We start from the raw sequence: 21,425 nt of genomic DNA, 5'->3' as shown, positions 1-21,425 counted from the left end.
ACATTGGTAAAAAAATCTGAGGGTTTGGTTTGGATTTTAGGGAGGTAAACAGAAGTATTGGTGGGATGAATCTCTGATATTTGTCCATGAAAGACTTTGTATAAGATATTCATAACCACTTTTAAATGTCAGTATCATAAATATTCATCTCCTGTTCCTTCAAATAAAAGTATTTTCAAGGAAAACCTTGAGAGGGTGAGGCCTTAGAAAGTGTTAACATATCTTGCTTGGAATCAGTCAAGCTATTCTGATCTGTATAACTTAAAAAAAAAAAGACTAAATATGGAACTTATCTTCCCATGAAGAGCAAACTGGGCCTACTCTCCTTGTTACAACATAGTTATGTTTATCATGCTGTCTATCTGTCTATATGAAAAACAGACTTCAGTGGAATGCTGAAGTTAAAAGATGAGCTCACCAAAATCAAGAAAAACACAGATAATGCTCCACTTTACTTGTCACGATTTAAGCTGATTCTACCATTTGTCATTCCTTAAAAGATAGTGACTTCACGACAAGTTCTTGTTGATACCAGATGGGCAGATCTTTCTCCATAGATAAGCACGCACTGGAACTTCTGCCAAAATAATGTCTGGAATGCTGGAAAAGGGGAGCCCTACAGTAACTGGGTATGAAAACGATCAGGCACTGCAGGGCTGTAGGAGATGGAGAACTAACTCAGAACTATAAAACTACTTCTTGGTTATGAAGAAAGCCTATTAAAATTATTTTATAAACAGATCAAACTTTGTGCAGGGAAATGTAATTTGAATCAAAATAGAAAATAGTGTGCTATGTTCAAAGGAATGATTAGCTCAGCTGAGGAAGCCTGGGTTTATGGCTTACTTTTCCTCATTATCAGAGATCCCAGAAGGCCCTGGGATGTTGTGATGCCTCAGTTCAGAGATGTGTTTTGTTTCCTGGGTTCACTTAGTGACAGATCAAGGAAGTGTGAGCAAGAAAATTAATGGTACTTGTGGAAGCAACTAGTTTATACATTTGATATCTCACATCTAAATTCATAATTCTAGGTGAAATTAGCCTTTCAGAGCAGTTGCCTAGAACATTTATGTAGGGCATAGACTTCATGCTGGCCTGCAGAGAAGAAAATTCTTATATTCAGTAGTGTTTCTTTGTTTGGCTTATGTAGATCACATAGCTAAATGCTTTGTATTTTTAGCTGATGAGAAAAGACTTTCTCGGTACAATATGGGTTAGAAAAATCTATTCAGTCAGGAAAAAAAGGTTGTGATGACCCATTAAGGAAACTGCTTAAACCCAGCAGTTTCATTTAAATATGTCTTGTTTCTTCAGTCTGTTAATCCCAAACAAGCCCTAGACATTTTTGAACTATGTAACTAATCCTGAGAAAGCTCACTCATGCAAATTGTTGCTTAGAATGGGAATAAAAGATTATGCTGTCAGGTTTTATATCTAGGACATGTAGGACTTCACTTTTTAAATTATAGAAATGTCACTACTCTTCTGCAGTAATGAAGCATACTTTAACCTTGCATAAGTACTGCTTTACTATCATTAAGGTAAATAGAATGAATAATAATAGTGTTATTTGGCCTGGATAAGATGGAAGGCAGAATCTGTAGAAAATGCAGTGCATAAAAACTGAAATTGGCTTGCTTGTTTAAATACCCTTCAAATGTGTTAGCATCCCAAATGCTATGAAGGTCTCATGGGATTTTTTTAAAAAACAGATGAGTCTAAATCTTTCTCCAGCACATTCACATGAGTAGAGGCTGCCTACTGATGGAAGAGAGCAGGATTGATTGCAGCTAGAGGTTTCTCCTTTTCTTCTTCCGCTATATCTATAGGTCTCCGAGCCACAAGCTACCAGACGGTGGTGGGTACTTGGGGGAAGAGGAGGAGAGAGTGAGATCATAGGCCTACATTATATGGCTGTAGTAAATTATTCATTATTGTGGTTTATATATATAGAACCTGCCTTAAGTAGTACTTCAGCATCATGAAACATGTCGTTTCCCTGTGTCTCATAGTCAAATAGACAAAAAGCTTGAGACATGTTGTTTCTTTATTTCACCTTTTTTGTGTTTTTCCCCCTTCCTTTTTTTTAACTTCATGAGCATGCACTTTATATGAAATAATACGACAAAGCAATGAAGATGGCATTTACAGCAGGACAGACTTGTCCAAAACACTATGTAAAAAGCATCTTGCGTGCCTTGACATTACTCCTCTCATATAGATTTAAAATATGTATTTCAAAACTTTCCCAGGATCCTAACCCATAAATATTTAATTCTGAGTATTATCATCAATCAGATTAGACAATCTATGAAAGATATTGGTGGTAAAAGCTTCTTGTGCAGTTTGCTCTAGACCTGCAAAAGCACTCCAGGTTCACAGAATGCTTCTAAGAAGCTGATGGCAGAGGGGGGCCACTGATTAATGGCTCCCTGGGACACTCTGACACCTCTGCCTGGATCAGAGAGATAAGAGACAGCCAGAGTCTGCCAGAGAGCTATGCTTTATACAAGTGAGGCAAAGGTTAGCAGCACTGACGAATTCCTTCAAGAAATGTGAGCTACACAGCTTCCTCTGGGGCAGGATAATGGCCTGCAAAGGGGAGTAATAGAGTGAAGGATCGTTTTGTAGTACTCAAGAAAAAAACAAGAGAAAAGACAGATGATGTTAAAGGGTTAGAATAAAAGCAAGAATAAGAATTCATAGCGAAATGAAGCTTAAGTTATGTCAAGCTTCTTCTTCATATATATATATTAAGTATAGTTTAATTTATCATCCGTAACTGAGAGCTTTTGTCAAGAAGGTCTTGTTTTTTAGTTCTTTTACGTTGTACTTTGCCATGCTAAACAAAGTGCATTTCTCCATGGTAGGAGGACTAACACCAACAAACCTAACAGTACTGTGTTTACTTAGTTAAAATAATGTTCACATTATAGTGGTGCAAGGAAAATGCAGATGGATTGGTTAAAGGGATGTATGGTTCTTTGTGATAATTGGCACAAAACATATATGGTAGAAAGGCTGTATCCATGACCCAAGAATATTGCTAGTGGTTCCTACATGTAAAATACAATAGAATACAGGAACTTGCAATGGTCAGTAATCTATTTACCCTTTTGGAAGTGTCCAGAATCACATGCTTCACAAGAAAATGGGAAAAAAATGTATAGGTTAATTTTATTTCTCCCCAGTCTATGCTTGAATTCATGGTACAAAACAAATAAGTAGTCTTCTTATAGTCAGTTTCTACTTGAAGTTATTGGAATATTTTTTTCTTGAGTAAAATGTCATCACACAGGTTGCATTCCTGACCAAACAGAGAGCCTTGTTATTTACAGATCTAACTATTGGTAAATGCCGTGCATGGAAATAAAGGTGGCTTTAAACTTTGCAAATGTCGTTTTCAAAAAAAAAGGCATAAGACAGCCTTGGGAGAATTCTGTAAACAGGGTTTGATCCAGAGAACCTGGGAATCATTGGAGGGAAAAAAATAATTTGGCTTTAATGAGCTTTAACTTCGGTTTCAAAGTAGTAAATTTTGACACATTTGGGAGTAGTTTGCATTAGCACAAATGAGCCAGGAGCACAATTCTTTGGAATGGGAATTATTTGAAAATGATTGCGAACTGACATCACTGAGTGAGCGTTGCCCTTTTCAGTGGCAAAGGCGAGGGGTAAAGGTCCATCATTGCATGACTTGTTCTCAGCACGAACATCACAGCATCTCCTAGATGTGGGTGGGCACAGCCTGGAAATAGTTACCAGAAGCTCCTGACTCCGTGGGTGCTCTGTTATGCAGTGTGCAAACAGTTTTGGTGGTGGCCTTGGGTGTAGAAAAGACCAAATGTCACATATATGCCCCTTGGCACAGGGGTACGTACAAAAGTTAAAATCACTTATGGGAGCTCAAGAAAAAGCATTTATTTGAACCAAGAATGAGGATTTAGAAAAATCCTCAAAGAGCCTTTATAGGAAGAGTCACTTGGAGACGTGTTTTGAGACTGTAAGGATATATCTTTCGGTTATGTCAAGTGCATTACCCATGAGATCACACATAACCCACATAGGTTGTGCTTGATTTCAAAATGCAATAGGAGAGCGACAAAAAATAAACTTGGAGAACAAGATGGTTTCACACGGAGTTGGTCTTTCAACATAAATTGTGGATTAGCAAATGTCAATTTACAGAGACACATCTTTGTGGCTTGAAGCAACAAAAATAAAAATACAGCATTCTTTCACTAACAGAAAATTAAGTTGTTTATTTAACACTATTGTCACTAACATAAACAAAATGTGGCACAACTGAGCATAACTGCAAAGCATTATAGTTCATGTTGCACTTGCTTTCTTTGCTACAATGGCTCTGAGAAGCATCACTGTAATCAACTATTCCAAAAGCACAAGATTTTAGAGAGGTATTTGAGACAAGGGTTTGTTTTGTTTTGTTTTGTTTTAGGCAAATGAGTATGAATTTTGCCGCCTATTTTAAAACAAAACCAACAAAACCCAAAAAACTAGATGCCTTACACCAGTGAAATGGCCTGAGAAACGCCTGTAATTCTTTACGTTTTGAGACACAGACCTAGGAGATGTTGAACATCCCTTTCTTACAGCCTTATGCCTTTAATGTCAAGGTTGTTACAACTGCAAAGCGAATCTGTAAGGGGAGTTTTGCTAGTTTAAAACACTTAAAAGTGCAGTCTCACTAGGGAGAGAGGTTTGGAAATAAAGGGATAAGCTAATTATTTATAATTAGGTCAGACTGGGTAGGCTGATTGCCATAATTAACATTGCCTAATGACTGTCCTCAGGGATTTTTACTTGGATATACCAGGTGAAATCTGGTAAAAGCAGATATCTATTCTGCAGTGCTGGTGCAAGAGCACTTGGAGCTCCCTCTGAAGCAGCCATGAGAGCAGGGACGTGTGTGGGAGGCTGGGAGCACGGCGGGCTCAGCACCGTGCGGGCTGGGAGCTGCAGGGAAATGTAGGTTAGTGTGCTGGAAGGCTGCGCCGGCCGCATTACGTCGTGTGCTCCCGGGAGGGAAGAGTGTGTGGGCTGGGGAAACACTCCCGAGCTAGCAGTGAGGGAGCTGGGTGATGCTTATAAGTAGTTAGAGATCTGTGCATCAAAGTGAGCTGCAGCATGCTTAATTGGAAAGGAATCTCTGGAAAATAATGAAGGAGGATTCATGTGGCTCAAATACCTAGGGGAACTTCTTGCAGACTGAGTTAACCAGAGGTACACAGACTATGCACGTAAATATTTCACACAGCAATCATGAGTCATGGAGACTTCCCTTCCTTCCTATAGTGTCTTGCACCATTAGCTCAGACAAGGCCCTGTGGGATCCCATGCTGAGTCTGCTAGAGGTGGTGCCTGACTGCGCAACGTTGCCCTACAGCAGTGTTCTCCTACCTGCCCTTGTCTCCCTGAAGGAACATTTCCTTCCTTCAGCCTGGTCTCTCTGACCTCAGTCTTTACGACATACATAAAATGAAGCTGAATGACAGCCGAGTGAGTGGGTGCGAGAAATAACTCACAGCATTAGGCCACTGAAAGGAACTGGAGACCAGGATACTCACAGGCCACTAAGCAAGGGCAGCATACACACCTTGCATGAGCAAAAGTCCTGCCACAGCCCTCACACAGCTTTCCACCTGGGTGTTCGAGATTTCAGGCTACAGCCACGCCTTGGCCTTCACAAGCAGTACCATGCCAATAGTCCTTGGTGGTACGACAGCTAGCCCAAAGGCTTTCTAACCAAAGGGTAGTCGCCTGATGAGGGGCTAGAAGATGTAAAAACCCCGGCACAAACCATTGAGTACTTCATAGGAGACAATGGCAGTGCCTCCATAGAGAGTAGTGACAGGGACGGAGTGGACTGATTGGTGTTGCCTACCATTAATTTCATGTGTAGCTTAATAAAAAATGCTTTTTCAGCTCCACAGATCTAAAGTTCAAATACTTTTAAGACTTCCAGGTCTCATAGTATTCAGTGCTATGGTGAGGACAAATACACACAACAGTTTCTCTCTGATTTAAGCAATATCAGTGCCTCTCTAGTGCATCTTTGGAAACCTTACTCTGTGGTTTTTGATCTCAGAGTTACAGTGATTGTCTGAGGTAATAAAATGGTGTGGCTGAAGGATCTGCAAGACCCACAGCCAAATAGATGCAGAACCAAAAGGCTAGAACTTTGTGAAAAACTTAGTAGAACTTTGTTAAAAATGTAGGCTCTTGACATTGAAGTGCATTTTCAAATCACATATTGCTTTCATTGAAATATTCATGCCCAAGAAAAACTAACACAAAACTTTATAAATATCAAAACATTTCATGTTGACAGGTCTTAAACACATCTCTGTTTTCCATTTGCATTAGTTTTCATTTGGAAGTTTTTCTCAAGTTTATGTAAACTTTCCCCCTGAACCACACAAAAGACTCCTTAAAATACTGAAATGCAAAATGAAGTGTTCGTTTCAGATCAAAGTAAAAGCTCAGATTTCCTGTTAAGCTCCCAATGCATTCCTATTCCCCTCAAACCGTCTAAAAACATTGTTCTGATAAATCTACCTTTTTTTTTCCAACCAGTCAACCAGTTATTTCTGAGGCAATTTGAACAGTGATCCAATGCAGCCAGATGTCATGGTGCTGTGATTTGATATGGGCACCTAAGACAAGAACAACATTTTAGAATGTTGTCCATACCGCATCCTAAGCTAATTGACAGCTCCAGTTAGGCTTTTTTTTTTTTAGGGCTTTTTGTCCTTGGCTCTCTGATGGTTGCTCGCCCCAGCTTACTGCCAGTGTCTCAGCCATACATTTTTCAAAGCCCCATGGGACCTGTCTCAATTAATGCCCCTTTTGCCTTCTGCCTGTGTTAAACATTCCTGTTCCCATTTTCTTCTTGCAAGGGAGGACTGTTGGGGTGCAGAGTTTTAATTACTGTGCTAGAGATGACGTTACCATTGACCCAACGGAAAACACTACAGTGTTGTCTTACCATTGCAGAGCATTTTAAAGAGGACCATTGTAACTGCAATTCACAGGTACAGCTGTCAGCCTGGAAATCCCACGCTGACACCAAGGGGTATATAGCAGCCACTGGAGAAACTGTGAACTAAATGAATGAGTTCTATTGAAACTGGTGCTAAAAGAAAAGACTCGTGTGCTCTTAACCGGCACAAGATTGTTCATTATAAAAAATAGTACCTCCACATTTTAAACTAATTATGACTTTTAGGCATGGTGTAATTATAGCACCAGTGGGAACCCATATGTCACTGAGTGCTCAAATGTAAAGGTTGTACCTACAGAATGAAGCCATATATTCCCATTAATTGAAGCAGTTGATTTCCAGTTACACAATATTAGTTTTAATGGTGAGACTATTAGAAAGACTATGAATTTCTTTTTGCTATTGGTCTGCAGTGTTAAGGTGGCACACTTATAACTGATCAAATTTGGTGTGAGGGTAACATTCATGCCAGCAGAGTTATAAATATGGGTGACTCCTACAGTTGCCATCCATAAGTTAACATTAGAATAACCTTGATGGAATGGTAGTTTTGTGCTGTCAGCACAGCCTGCACAGCTAGATGATAAAGGATTAGCAAAAGAAATTTTGATGAGGGTATTTACTACTAATGACTGACTTCAGAATTGCCTTTTATCTACAGCTTTTCAAAGAACTTTCCATTCATTAAGCCTTTGTAGAATTGGTCGAAGATACAGAAATGCAGATATCTTTGTGCCAAAACATACAGTAATACTTTGACAGAAAAGGGCAGCAGTATACACTAAACATTATGTAAAATAGGAATTGCACAATTTTACAGTGATGCTATCTCTTTGTTAATTAGAGTTTGACCAGGACAGGGGAACAGGCCTGCTCGTAAGGAAAATGATGTGGAATAATCAGGATATAGTGCTCAGGGCTTCTGTTCTACATTGTAGCAGAAAGACATATGCAATTTATGCAGTGATATAAAAAAAAAAATAAAGTTAAGAACACGAATGACACCTGCTTTTTTATTGTAATGAAATCTGCTTCCTGAAGTGCCAACCCCAAGAGATAAAAAGCAGTGAGTCAGGCCTTCTGAACTGATGAGCTGAAAACACTGAGATTTTTAAAAGTAATAAATGTTGGGCCTTTTATTTTTTTTTTAGCATTTAGTCAGGTTTCCATTCCTCTGCAACCAAAAGAAATAGAAATTGGTGAGGTGGGGGTGGGGGAATGAGACAAAGAGAAAAAGAAATTAAAAACAAGCTCTATCTACTGAGATGTTCAGTCTAGTGACAGGCTGGAGAAATGGATATTAGAAGATTGTTGCAACAGGGGCATGGTAAAGCAACACACTTTTTTTTTTTTTTTTTTGGTATTATTCTTTCTTTTTAAAACGACAGTAGTTACTACTGTTTAAATGGTCAGCTAAGATTTAGTGTTGCTGTTTAAATTTCTGGTTGCTCAAAGTGCCACAGAGCTCAACAGTTGCTATAGGAGCAATGTTTAAAGGGTATCAATACAATTAGTCAGTCCTATAAAAACACGTAATTTAATAGCATATAACTGAGGGCTGCCAAAATATACAGTAATCTGTTGGAAATCTGAAGTTCTATGCACATGTGTCAGTGTGAGTCAATGATATGTACATTAAAAAGAAGTAGAAACATTTTTGCTTGGAAATTCATTGTGCAACAAGCCTCACAGTATCTCTGATTATTTTTAAAGGATAAGATGTAAAAGACAACAGAAAGGATCACATTCAGAATCAGCCATGAACTGGTCAAAGGGGTACAGGATTTTCATTTTGCGTCAGTGAGAGCACATCCCTGCAGTGATCAGAAGATTCAGTAAGAACGGACGTCATCACAGTGAGTAAAACATTGCATCTAATTTGGGCAGCTGCCAGAAAATTCTGTTATTTAGTTCATTTTCTTATTGCTTTATCATTTCAGCTCATTAAACGAGCCAGAAATTAAATTAATGTCAAAAAAAAAAAAAGAGAGAGATTTCTGCCACTTAAACGGCACAGAAGGTTGGATGAGCACCAAAGATGGTACAAGGAGACTGGGGGGCGAACAGTGGGCATTCACTAGAAGGCTTTTAGCAGCTCCCCCCAGAACTCCCCCAGTGGTGTCTAGAAGAAACCTATGGAAATTTGTTCTTGCATTTTGGGTAGGTGTGAAAACCACTACTAACCTAGTGTAATAGCCTAGCCATGTCAATAATTATTATAATAAGGTTGTAATAAGAACATAAATGAAGTCTGTTCTAGGTAACATAGCTTGGCAGTGCATAGGAGGTCTTTTTTTTTTTTTTTTTTTTCATGGGGCTGTAAAGCTGTAAATTTGTTGATTAAGGAATCACTCTTTAAGCAAGAACATGCACTCTTGCTCCCTGGTAGAGTACAGCAAGCTAGATTTCAGTTTGCAGTGGTCATGCTGGTTAAAATATTTCCATTCTGCAGTGTTAATCTATTCTTTAATAGCCTGGCAATGGCCATTGAAATTCACTGTAGGGTTTTTTCCACCCAGTTTGATTCACAGCATTTTCAATTATTTAGATAGGAAACAAACAAACAAGCAAACAAAAAATTGCTTAGTTCCACAAGAAGAAGGAAACTTTCAAATAGGTTCATGGAGCACAGCTTCTCTTAAAAGGAGAATCTTGGGAAATGCTTTGAAAAAAGGGCACTTCAGATTTAGGGTTCTTTTGAAGCCTGCACTAGGCACCAACACAACAACTTTGAAGTCCCTTAAATGCTTCCTTTATATGCTATTGGCACACAGCTCAGTTAAAACACAGCTAATTTTTAATCAGAGATATGAAAAAGCATATAATAACCATGCGGATTTTTCTTATAAGGCTTGTTGGCCATAGAAGTGCTGCTGAAATGGGCAGCTACATTTCCATCACTTAACATGACTGTCATAACCGCATGGCCACAAACGGTGTGGGTCTTCAGCTGAGAGCTGACATCTCTGCGGAACATCTGTTAAGAGAATAGTGTTAATTCCACAGACCTCCTCCCCAGAAAGTAAGCATAAAACGGTATCACAAAGCAATTTCATTATTTTATCTTTACTGACAGAAGAATAGAAAAAAAAATAATAGAAGAAGGAAGTTTGAAAAAAACAGTTCCAGTGTTTTGGTCAGTAGAGGGAAAACAGATACTCAGACAAATTCTGGAAATGGTTGTTGACTAAGTGGACATGAGGAAAAAGTGTAACTAATTTACTTTGAGCGTGACATGTATCGTCACTGTTCCCTGACTTCTGAAACTGAGCAATGAAGGTTTGTAAATTGTCTATGATTTCTTGACATGAGAAAACTTGCTTAAATTCCTTTAAAATAAACAGAAATGTTATTGTGTTGGATAATACTGAGCCCACTCCCATCCTGTTTTAACTCTCATTGTAGCCAACTCTGTGCTCACAGTCATCTGTGGGGGCTGGTGCAGAGTCTGGGCAGGGTATGGAGAGGAGGGGCGCATTTGTTGCCCAGACTCTTTAAAGAATTTAGCTGCCAAGTACTAACAGGTCTTTTCTGAGCATCTGCAAACTGAGACTTTTTTTTCCCCCCTCCGAAGCTTATATGTTTTCTACATTTGGATGGGTTTTCTCAGGGAAAGCTAAGTGTAAATCAGTGACGACATGGTTATCCTCCTGCCAGGTTCCACATCCCTGCTCCAAATCATAGGCATGCTGAAACTTCATAACAAAAGCTGTTGTCAATATTCTTTTAATCTTGGCTCTGAATTTTCACTGAAACTTTTCATCAACTCTGCTCCTTCGAAAACTTAACATTTTTAAAAGCACTAACCCAGGCAAAAAAAATACATGAACGTGTATGAGTGTGTCTGTGTTTCAAAGGTGGATATCAAAGTATCATAGTGAAGTTGTGGTGCTGTCTACAGTTTTATTTTGTTAGGACAGTTCAGCAGGGTTTTCAAAGGTGTCTTATGCCAATGCAAATGTTTGAAAAATAATTAAAATGCTAAATCTTTTTTTAAAAACGCCTATTTATTGTGTAAGCTTTCGACATATGGACTTAAATATCAGTATCAAAGTCCTCTATTTCACCTATCTCATTACAGAAGTATATGTGACAGTTATAAGAATATAAGGGTTATGTAAAATTGTATCCACTATTTATGTATTATTGTATCCAACACATATGTCCTTTCCATATGGGATGTTCTCGCTGTACAGAACATGGTCGGTTCCAAGTATAACTCAACAGAAGCATTCAACCTTTGATTTTAAAACTGTTATCATCTCCACTTCAACAACCCACGTTGAAAGGAAATTCCAGATTGTGGGGGGGGGGAAATGGCTGCCAATCTGAATAAGGAGGAACATCGTCAGATGGCAGGGAAGTATTTGTACTAGTTGTATTAACAGAAGCAGTGACCTTTACACACTCCAAAACAAGCCATATGGGCCTTGGATCACAGCAACCATTTGTCAAGCAAAACTCCTGAATCATTTCAAGCAGTGTTCAAACACACTCATAAGAAGCCTGAACACAAAATGCTCTTCTAAAATGTATTTCTGAAAGAGGGAGTTGCACCAGATTTTTAGGTAACAGCCATTTAAACCTTCAAATCCTAGGACAATTTTTTTGGCATAAATGTTGGCCTACCCATTGCTTGGGATGGAAAGCAGATGGGCTGCATTTTAGAGTTGCAGTAAGACTCCAAATTCAATTCTGTGGCTTGCTCTTAGGAGAGTTAATGAAAGTTGAATAATATGTACTGGCAGCCCCTAAAACCTTCTGTGTTTTCTTTTTCTTTTCTTTGGCAGGGTGAGACTATTCTGCATTAAATTTGCATATGGCTATCTTTTCCCCTAGCATAACTGTAGTGATTCTTCTGGCCTTTTTGTTGATCAATGTGGTCCCTAAACTTCACAGACTTTTCTCTCATTGCACAGGCAATCTCTATGCTCCTTAAACCTCCTGCAAGCGAACCAGGAGGACCCGCAGAAGTGAGCAATGATTTAGTATTTAGCCTGTTTATTCATCAAACAGGTGAGAGTGATATTATGCTCCTCCATGACAACAGTGATCTTTAACTGAAACAAATTAAATCTGTACTGTAAATTTTCTTAATGGAAAGTAATACACTGAGTGCTGGTGGCAAAGATATTAATGGAGTACACAGGGTGGCAAGCAGAATACATTTTAAATGTAATCTGAAGAAGATCAAGAAAGAAAATAGCATCTTTCAGGAAAAAAAAAAATAGAGAGGCCAAATTGTGCATCTTTCTGGTGAGTAGCATGAACAGAGAGTGTGTGTTTGGGGGGGGGGGGAGTGTCATGTTCGGGGTGAGACGCATGCAGAGCTATGCGTGGAGAACCTTAAAGAGGTGAGGAGTTCATTTGTCAGAAAGTCAAGTCTAGTAACACAACTCAAACAGTAAAGTCTTCTGAGTTTAAATAATTTCAGGGTTCAAACATGACAGACAACGACTAATTCTGTTGTTTCTGAGAAAGAGAGATACAGAAATTCTTTGGCAAATAACTAACTCTGAATTTGGCCCACTAAGTTCAACAATCTTTTTACCTGCTGGACACCCCACTTCACTGCTGTTCAGCTGTGAATGAGGAAGCTTTCATGTTCTGAGTGCTTAAAGGATGTACGATGCTTTATAGCAGCGCTCTGCTCTGCCCCCTCACTGCTGTGACAGCAGAGGCGTATTAACCAACAGGGCAGACCTGACCACAACACAATTGGAAAGGAGCCCGGCAGAGAGCCAAGGAACATTTTCTGGGGGTCCGTCACTATTTCTAAAGATCAGTAGGATTATGAGAGAAAGGGATTCTAAAAGCTGCAAGGTTATATTTGAAGTCAGCAATGGTCTAGATCCTTCAAAATGCCATACTGTCAGGTCTCCTGAATGGGGGTCTTCAATATGCTGCACCTCAGAACAGCTCTTTTTTTTTTTTTTTCTTCTTTTCTTTTTAATAGCACAGGTAATGCAAAGCAAACCTTTTCCCCACTTTACCGTGTCTCCCATGCCTGTGCTTTGGTGTCAGGTCTCTGTCATGGCAAAGTGGTGGCTGGAGAATGGAGACCGAGGAAAGCATTGGGAACTGAGCCCCTTTTGTACCTTCATTCATGTTCAGATCAGCTTGCTTTTCTTGTAGGCTTCTTTTTCCTCTTCATATATGACTGTATACCATTCAGCCACAAAATGGTTTGTCTGAATCTTTTTCCTCCTGCTCTTCGCTATAACAGCTTTCAAGACAAACAGTTAAGTAGGGGCAAGGAGAAGGGGAGGGTTTATGGTGAGACGCTCTTCCTTCCCCTGCTACCTTGGCTTCAGCACTTCTGCTGCTGCCTCTCCTTTATGTGCACTCTGCCTTCCTAGAAATGCTTCTCATCTGCTTCTTGACTGGCGTGTTGTTTTTTTTTCTTTTGATGCAGTTGGTCACAGCACATCGCTAATGTGGCAGCTCCAGCTCTGCCCTTGGCACAGCCACACTGCCCCCAAGATGGTGCTGCCTGAAGCATCAGTCCCACGTGGGTGCCCTGTGCCAGGGGGAGCCCTGAATCGCTCATCCGTCAGTGAATATTGCAGTTTGTGATGCCCAGGAATATCTCATAAATTTTGCCCTTAGACTCTACAGCCAACACAAATTGGTAGCAAAGACTGATAAAGCCTGAGGCTTATGAGGAAGGTCACAATAAAGGACATAGTCTGGGCTATAGGAGACAGATTATTACAGTAACCTTCTTGCTGCCAAATAAACAGAACAGCTGACTGTTGCTGAAATTTGGTTCACCTTTTGTACGTGTGATGGGAAGGGGCCACTTCTGCAATGAATCGCTGTCATGTTGCTTCATGCACTGGGCTGGGAGGGTTAGTTTAGGTTCTGAACTTTATAGGTGCACTGGGAGTCTAATGCTCTTTTATTAGTCCAACTCCATATTGACCTCTATGTGAAAAAAAGCAAGGACTTTCACATTCCCTCAAAATCCACCAAGGGCAAATAAACATTCAGAAATTCTAGCCTTTCTTTTTCCCAAGTCTCATTAAAACTGTGGTCTCTGTTATTATCATGCAGACATTTTGCACTAGTTTTTTATTACAGTCGAGTACAGATGTCCTCTTTATTCTGAAGCACTGTTAATAGCAAAGATTGCTTGCAAAAGTTTCTGATTATCTGCTATGGCTGAGAGCAGTTTACCAGCAATAGTCTCCTTGGAATATGCAGGGTTATGCACAGCTTTTAATTCTTTAAAGAGTTTGGTGATAAGTAGCTTGTTTATACTGTGATCTCACTTGAAAGGCAGCCAGAAGAATTCTGACTGTGCTCACCCACTTCCACCATGGAGCAGCTGGCCCTGAATCACAAACGGGAGACAGGTAATACGAAAGCAATGCTACGTATTTATTAGACTTACCCTGTTAGTATCAGGAGGTTTTACAATACACCATTAAGCACATCCAAAAATTCCTCATGTGATCTCTAGGTGCTGGTGTGCGTGTGTTCAGGAAGATGGCTTCTGACCTTGTGTCGCTGCACTTGGAGCAAGTTTAATTTTGTGTGTGTGTGTGGGGGGGGGGGGGGGGGTCAGCAAGAAAGAAATACATCATCTGTTTTGAGCTAGGTGTTAGAGTAGCTCAGTAGTAGGTGCTGACCTGGCTGCCAATTTACAGTATCTCTCAATACAATGAATTCCTGTGGCTTTCTTCTTGCTTTTTCAAAATGTTTTAAAGCAAGTACTATGCTTTAGTTATTTCCCTCTTCTACTTTTTCCTTCTTACTACAGTTGCATATTGTTACTTGTTACTTACATGAATGAAACATGCAATCAGTTCTCTTTGGGTGGCCATGACAAAGAAATATGCCATTTTATGAGTTCTTAGTGAGATGCTGAGGTGTTATTGGAGGAATTTTTCTCCATGAAAGGAGTTTTACATGACACCGGGCACTTCAGAGTAGAGTCTGCAGTGCAGTAGCAGTATGTGTAGGCACATAAAGTACTCATATTCTTTCATTTAACGATGTTCCAACACAGTGTGAGATATTAGCTTCCAGTAGTGTGGGAGCACTTAGATTACAGTAGTGTTACCTCATTATACTTACTATTATGAGTGCTACCATTTATTCACAGTAGTAAACATTGTGCTAAATAGTAAGCATATATAGGATCTAGGCTTTAGAAAATAATACCACAATTATGAGCACTGAACAATTTTGAGAGATTGTGTTTAGTGAAAAACGTTTGCTGGATCATTGTGTAAAACCTCAGAAATAGGCAGTGCTCAGTTGTCAGAAACATTTCCCTTTGAAATCTATTTTTTTCCACATAAAATTCAGAAAGAAATTAAATGTCTGAAATTAAATATGACTCATTAGTGACCAAAGCTTTAGAACCTAGGGCGGTCAGCCATTCTGTCTTTACCTCTTCTGAGACTGTTAGCAAGGGTGATTGATAGATAGTTGGATGCTGATGGTTTTTGAAGTGTAGATTTCTACTAAATCTGTGGACAAGATATGTCAAATTTATAGTAATGTTAAAGAGATTCTGCCAGTCCCCCCAAATGGCTGCACTCTTTCTTTCACTCTTCCACTGTACCAGGGCCACATAACATGAAAGAGAAAATTATGCTGTATGAATTTTTATAGTTTAATGCATCCACATTTCCATTTTAGAAAGCAAAGAACATAACAGTTTTGCTTATATGTCTGGATAATGTGCAACAGCTCCATAATCAATAATAGAAAATGTTACTGAAAGGCCCAATAGACCTCAAAGAGATAATGTGAATCGGCCATTAACAGTAAGTCATTATAGAACTTATTAAGTGAAGCCTTGGGGCTGTCATAGAGCCTAAAGGTTGACATAAATTTTTCATACACATTGAACTTTGCTAAATGTGCTTGCATTTGATTAATGATGACTTTCTTCAGTACGCTAATAAGAAGGAAAATACGAGCTTGGGCTGCAACAGGGAGAACAGCCTCCTGGAAGGATGGCCACCTTCAGCAGTGGGGGGACAGAGGGGATTCTAAAGCTGTCCTGCCAAATACAGGGGAGTTTATTACTCCCTGAAAAATTGCTCCTTACCTCCCCCACCCCCCCAGCATGGGACATGGAAAGCCAGCTTTGCAGTCGGGGAAGAGACTATTTCATGGCTCTAAAATACTCCCACCCTCCACCCCCCTTAGAACCTACATATACCTCAAAGACCACTACACAAGCACTTCACATTTAAAAAGAAGCTCTGTGAGATGACTGGTATATCTGCAAAGCCTACTAAAGCAGTGAGTTAAGGATTCACAGAATAACGTGAAGTTTGGTAAAGAAGACAAAAACAATAACAAAAAAGAAGGCCTTCACTTGCAGAAAGGCCTGGGCAACAGCATGTGGATTTGATTAGTTAAAATAAATGTTTAGTGCATGTTGAACACCCCATAATCAAAGCCTAACAAACACCTCTAGACAAGAGGGCTAGGGTTTTATTCAGAACTACAGATGTTTTTCAAGTGACTATGAATCTCACTTGAGAGAGGTCCCTGTTGGTTAAAATTGTTCTTGTGACTTCGGTGTTCCCAGTCAGACCACCTCAAATAGTCAAGGATTTTAAACAGCTTTTCCCCATGTCAGACTAAGACACCAAGAAGTCCAGCACTGTTGGATGTTACATGGCTTTTGCGCTGGATCGACACCAGGAGCCTGGGCACACAATAGAGGTGGCAGGTTTGAAAATCTGATGGGCATACCACAGGCATTTGATTGAGTTTGATACAAAATATGTTCTAGTCCATTACCAGACAGGCCTAAATCAAATTGTCTCAGGTAGTTCCTTGTTTGACTTGAAGCTGAAATCTATGGTCCTTGAATTTACCCAAATTAATGAAAATAGTAGCAAAGCTCCAGAGATCTAACTCTAGATAACTAACTAATGTTATCAAGCTCCCTTATTTCCTTACACAAGCTATTTATTTTTAATACAGAATGTGATTCTGATGCTGACTGTTCATCTCTGACTACCATACCTCTGTACTTCAACCACTCACCAAAGTGGAAAACTACACAGGGTCTGGTTTTTATTTTATTTTTATTTGTTTTATTTTATTTTTAGATTTTTTTAAAGATTTCTTTATTTTTATATTTTTATTTACTACAGTTTTCAATAATTAAAAAAAACGTAATTTTGAGAAATCTGATGGAATAAGGACATAAGACAAAAAAGAATTCCAGGCTTTTGGGACTCAGAAAACTAAGGTTGCCTTTTTGTGAGCCTGATTTAAATTCCCATTCTTCAGTTTTCCTGTAGGCTTATTGGCAGCGATGTGGTAAGATTCAGCATTTTGTTTCGTCAGTCAACAGAGTGGAGCAAAGAAAACATGTAAGTTATTTAAAAGCTTTTCTCATCTGTGGTCATATCAGTTTCTGAGGCATGATTTTGCACAAGATCATGTAAATGTTGGTGGTAAGCTTGTACCCCTTGACATAGCTGCTTGACATATTGGCAAGAACATGACAGAGGCAATCTAAAAAACCCCAAACAAACACTCCTCTCCCATATCAGTGTAGGTTTTGAGAGTTCCCTTAGCAACCAGCACTGAACCTGCATACCTAATTGCTTCTTGCTGGTGATGAGAAAAATTGTGTACATTTGTACTGTGGGTATATGAGATAGGGAACATGTCAGCCTTGCTCAGAAGCAAGTTTCCTGGTGACAAGCAGCTAGAAAAGGAGGGGACTATTTTTGCCAATGGAAGCACATACACATATGTAACGTACTCCCTTCGTAAAATAAACATTAGTTTTGGTTAACGTCTTAATGTCTGGAACTGATGGAATTAGAAGGAATTTTCTTGTTCCCCCTACTCTTACATCTCAAAATGATGATCCTAAAGCAGGATGTATGAGAGGGAAAATATGGCCAAAACATCATCTGCACTTGCTAGTGTCCCTTAACTTACCTGCTGCAGAGTTGTGCTGATCCTCCTTTTAATTACTGTTTGCCTTAAAACCCATTGGATTTACAGTGAATCTCTCTGTGGCCTTCCATGTATGTGAAGCTCAGTCCTTCCCTGAGCTCAGGCAGACAGTGAGAGAGACTACCTTAAAGTAGCTCCTGCAAGTAAATCCCTTCTCAGGTTGCTCAGATCCTTGGGAGCACTGCTGCAAACTACAACCCCAGCCCACAGTCTTCTGTAATTTCTGTTGGGAACTCACCCAGCACTGCTGTGCTGGGCTGATTTTTGCACTCAAATTATAAGCCTGAGACTGCAGCAACCACTGCTGTGAAGTTTAACACAAATAAATGCCCTGTCGTTCTGCCAAAACACACTGTTCATTGGGGTGCTGCAGATGAAACGTAATGAGTATAATTCCCAGCATTTCAGAGGTAGTGTTGGCTGAGATTAGCAAGACTAACTTAATAAAGCACTATCATAATTGCATATTCACTGGGAAAGGGAAAAATAATCAAATGAAAAAGGACAAAACCAGCAGGGAAAGAAAATTTATTTCCAAGCATCTACGAGAGTGCTACAAACAATAGAGACTAAAACTTAAAGCATTTAAAACTATTAAAAATGTAGTTGACAATGTCCTTCTTAAAAATCAAACATAAAAATGTAGAAAATGCAGTTATTAATTCTAAAAGTTGCTCAATAGTGAAACAAAACCATATAGCATCAATGAGGATGGAGTCCTACAAATGACTTTTTTTTTTTTTAACTTTATTTCCATTTGTTAATTTGTAAATTGATACTCATTTCATTTTTTTAATGTTTATTTAAATTTATAATGGAGAAATGTGCAAATCTAGCAAAATATTCTTTGGATTATAAACAGAGAAAAAAATCAAGAACCAAAGAAATTTGAACTGAGTTAATAATAAAGTATAGAATTATATAGAATGCATACAGCTATAATAAAGTGAAATATTACAATAAACATTGTAGAGCAAATCTGCTGATTTAGCAAACTTTGCCTTATAAAACATAGGGATATAATGGGACAAGTGAATATGTTATGATTATAGAGCTGAAACATCATTCATAATTTTAATGAATTAAATTTTAATCTAACTACACATATGGGGGTCTTCAGAAAAGCAATACACCAACAAATCAGATTTCCTCTCAGATCAAGCAGTTTGGTACTTGACTGCAAATGAAGGACAGGGTCTGTAAAATGAACAGTAGAAAAATGTATATCACTTCTATTTATTGCCTCTTCCCATATTGCAGCTGCTGATCTCTGACCCTAAACAGCAAACTATATTAAATTTAGCAGAACTACAGCTGTACACAGATGCTGAAAATGTTGATGCACGGAACATATTCCAATCCCTTGCTCATTCTGAACTAATATAAAAAAAGTTATAGATCATTTTTCGATTAAAAACATACATTACAAAGAACAACTCTGAAAGCACTCTGTATTTCTGTCATCACAAATTAAAATGTCTTCCTATCAGTGGACGATGCTATTCTACTGCAGTAAACAAAAACAAACTCAAAATAAAAGTAAGTGCCAGAATCTTAATTAATACTCAGGTAAGGTAATTGTCAGGTAGAACAGTCTTTAGGGAAATTATAGCTAAATTGGGTCAGATTTAAGTCTCTAAAAACCGCAGAAGCTTAGCACAGATATGGAAATCACAAGCCTGGAGTAAACTGTAAACACAGAGTACTCCTGTCCACTTATAAAGTCATTTCTGAAACCTCTGGAATTCCTAAGATATAAGATAAATGCATATTACATGGGACATATTTAAAAGTATTACACTTAATTTAATCCAGAAAACACAGTCATATTATATGAAGATTATTACTGTGTTCTGGGAGCAGCCACAAGCTGTAGATAGGGTACAAAATGTTCACCAGACATTACATTTTTTTAAATCTAAAAAACATTTGTAAAATGTACTTGATTTTTAAATAATCACTTAACAAGGCAACGAACCAACTACAAACACATAATAAATAAGGCTATTAAAAGGTCACAACTGTAGTAAATTAGTGAGAACTATAAATGGGACATTAGAAACACTATGTTTTTCCTTATATGCTTAATAACCAGAACAAGAATTAAAAAAGAATCAGTTTATTTCAAAGTCTGCTTCTTATATTGAAGCACATATTAAAGCAACAGTACAATGTTCATAAAATATAAGTGTGATGCTGTAACATTTCTTACATGTCAGAATACTGATATTTGTATGTATACTAAAATAAGAATTTTAAAATTGTACAAATAGATACATTAAAAATGACATAGAAATAGGGCGCCTCCCACTGCAACAAGACAGAGTTTTTATATCTGGCACGTATTAGTTCAAGATGAAAGTATAAGCAAAAAGATTTACAAGAATCAGCAGTAACAAGTTTGATGCTCAAGAGACATAATAATTGTACATTGTACTGTACATACATCATATGGGTTTAAGCTGGCTGAATATTATATATTTCAAGTTTAAAAATGCACTACCATATAGAGTGTCCATAGTTTAAGGCGAAATTACAGCTCAGAACTGTTATCTTTTCTAATTTGTGGAAGCTTCTTTGACATAAAAGATTTAGGTGTTCATAACACATAAAAGATTTCCCTTATTTGTAGGTTCACTTTTAGCATTTTCCTTCATTTAAATATTTTGTATTTCTTAAGTGGGTTTTTTTCCTCTAGTGAAGTTGGCAGCCAACTTCTATATTTGCCTTTTGCAGGAAAAGGTACTTCACAGTATTTACCACTTTTATGTCCTTTTTTATCAAAGGAATCCTTTCTGTCAAACTTACATGTTTAAATGAGACTTTTCTTGATTTTTAAAAAAATACCTGCTTAAATTTCTTCTGGATTCTTCAGAACATCAGACACAGTTCTTAAGGCCAAATCTTAAACTTTATTGTTAAGAATCATCATCAAAAGTGTCTTTGGAGCCATACAAGTCTGCAAGTTTCTTAAATCGAGGTCCCCAGTTTTGTAGATAGTCGTAGTCCAAATCAGAATCTGTTGTCGCTGACTCTAACGAGCTAAGTGAACCAGCCACTGAGCCTCTTCCTTCATAGCCGTAGATCTGAATAGAGTCATACGGAGGAGCAGTTGGATCATTATCAGCTTCTTGTATTCTTGTGTTGATGAAATCATCAACATCAACACTATTGGGAGCCGGTCGAAGCCCCGGTCTTGGCATATACTGATACTCAGGTTTTATGTCTTTACGAGGAATAAATCCATTGATGCCATCAGGGTTCTGCAAAGTAGCTATGTCAAAAGCTTCAGTATCTTCCTCTCCTCCACCTTCATCATCATAAGTAATAATGTTCTCCCGGACATCTTCTTCTTCAAAAACAATCAGAGGTTCTTTTTTCTGCCTTTTCAGTGTTACAAACAACACTACAATGACTATAGGGGAAAAAAAAAAAAAAAAAAAAAAAAAAA

General features: G+C 38.4%; 1 protein-coding gene across 5 annotated transcripts in view; it reads right to left on the bottom strand.

The window, feature by feature from the left end:
* Nucleotides 1–18,486: 18,486 nt before the first annotated feature.
* CDH11 (cadherin 11) overlaps nucleotides 18,487–21,425 on the bottom strand; it is an 81,245-nt gene continuing 78,306 nt past the window's right edge. For 4 of the 5 annotated variants that reach the window (XM_035336993.1, XM_035336997.1, XM_035336994.1 and 1 more), the window contains one exon: nucleotides 20,893–21,389. In XM_035336993.1, the coding sequence (XP_035192884.1) occupies nucleotides 20,893–21,389 (497 nt within the window). Of the gene's footprint in view, nucleotides 21,390–21,425 lie in introns of all 5 variants that reach the window. The other variant, XM_035336996.1, reaches the window with a different exon arrangement.

This window comes from Oxyura jamaicensis, chromosome 11 (genome assembly GCF_011077185.1).
Source record: "Oxyura jamaicensis isolate SHBP4307 breed ruddy duck chromosome 11, BPBGC_Ojam_1.0, whole genome shotgun sequence".
NCBI classification, from domain to species: domain Eukaryota; kingdom Metazoa; phylum Chordata; class Aves; order Anseriformes; family Anatidae; genus Oxyura; species Oxyura jamaicensis.
Note: the sequence above shows the minus strand (reverse complement) of the source record. Positions and strands in the feature narration are given on the sequence as shown.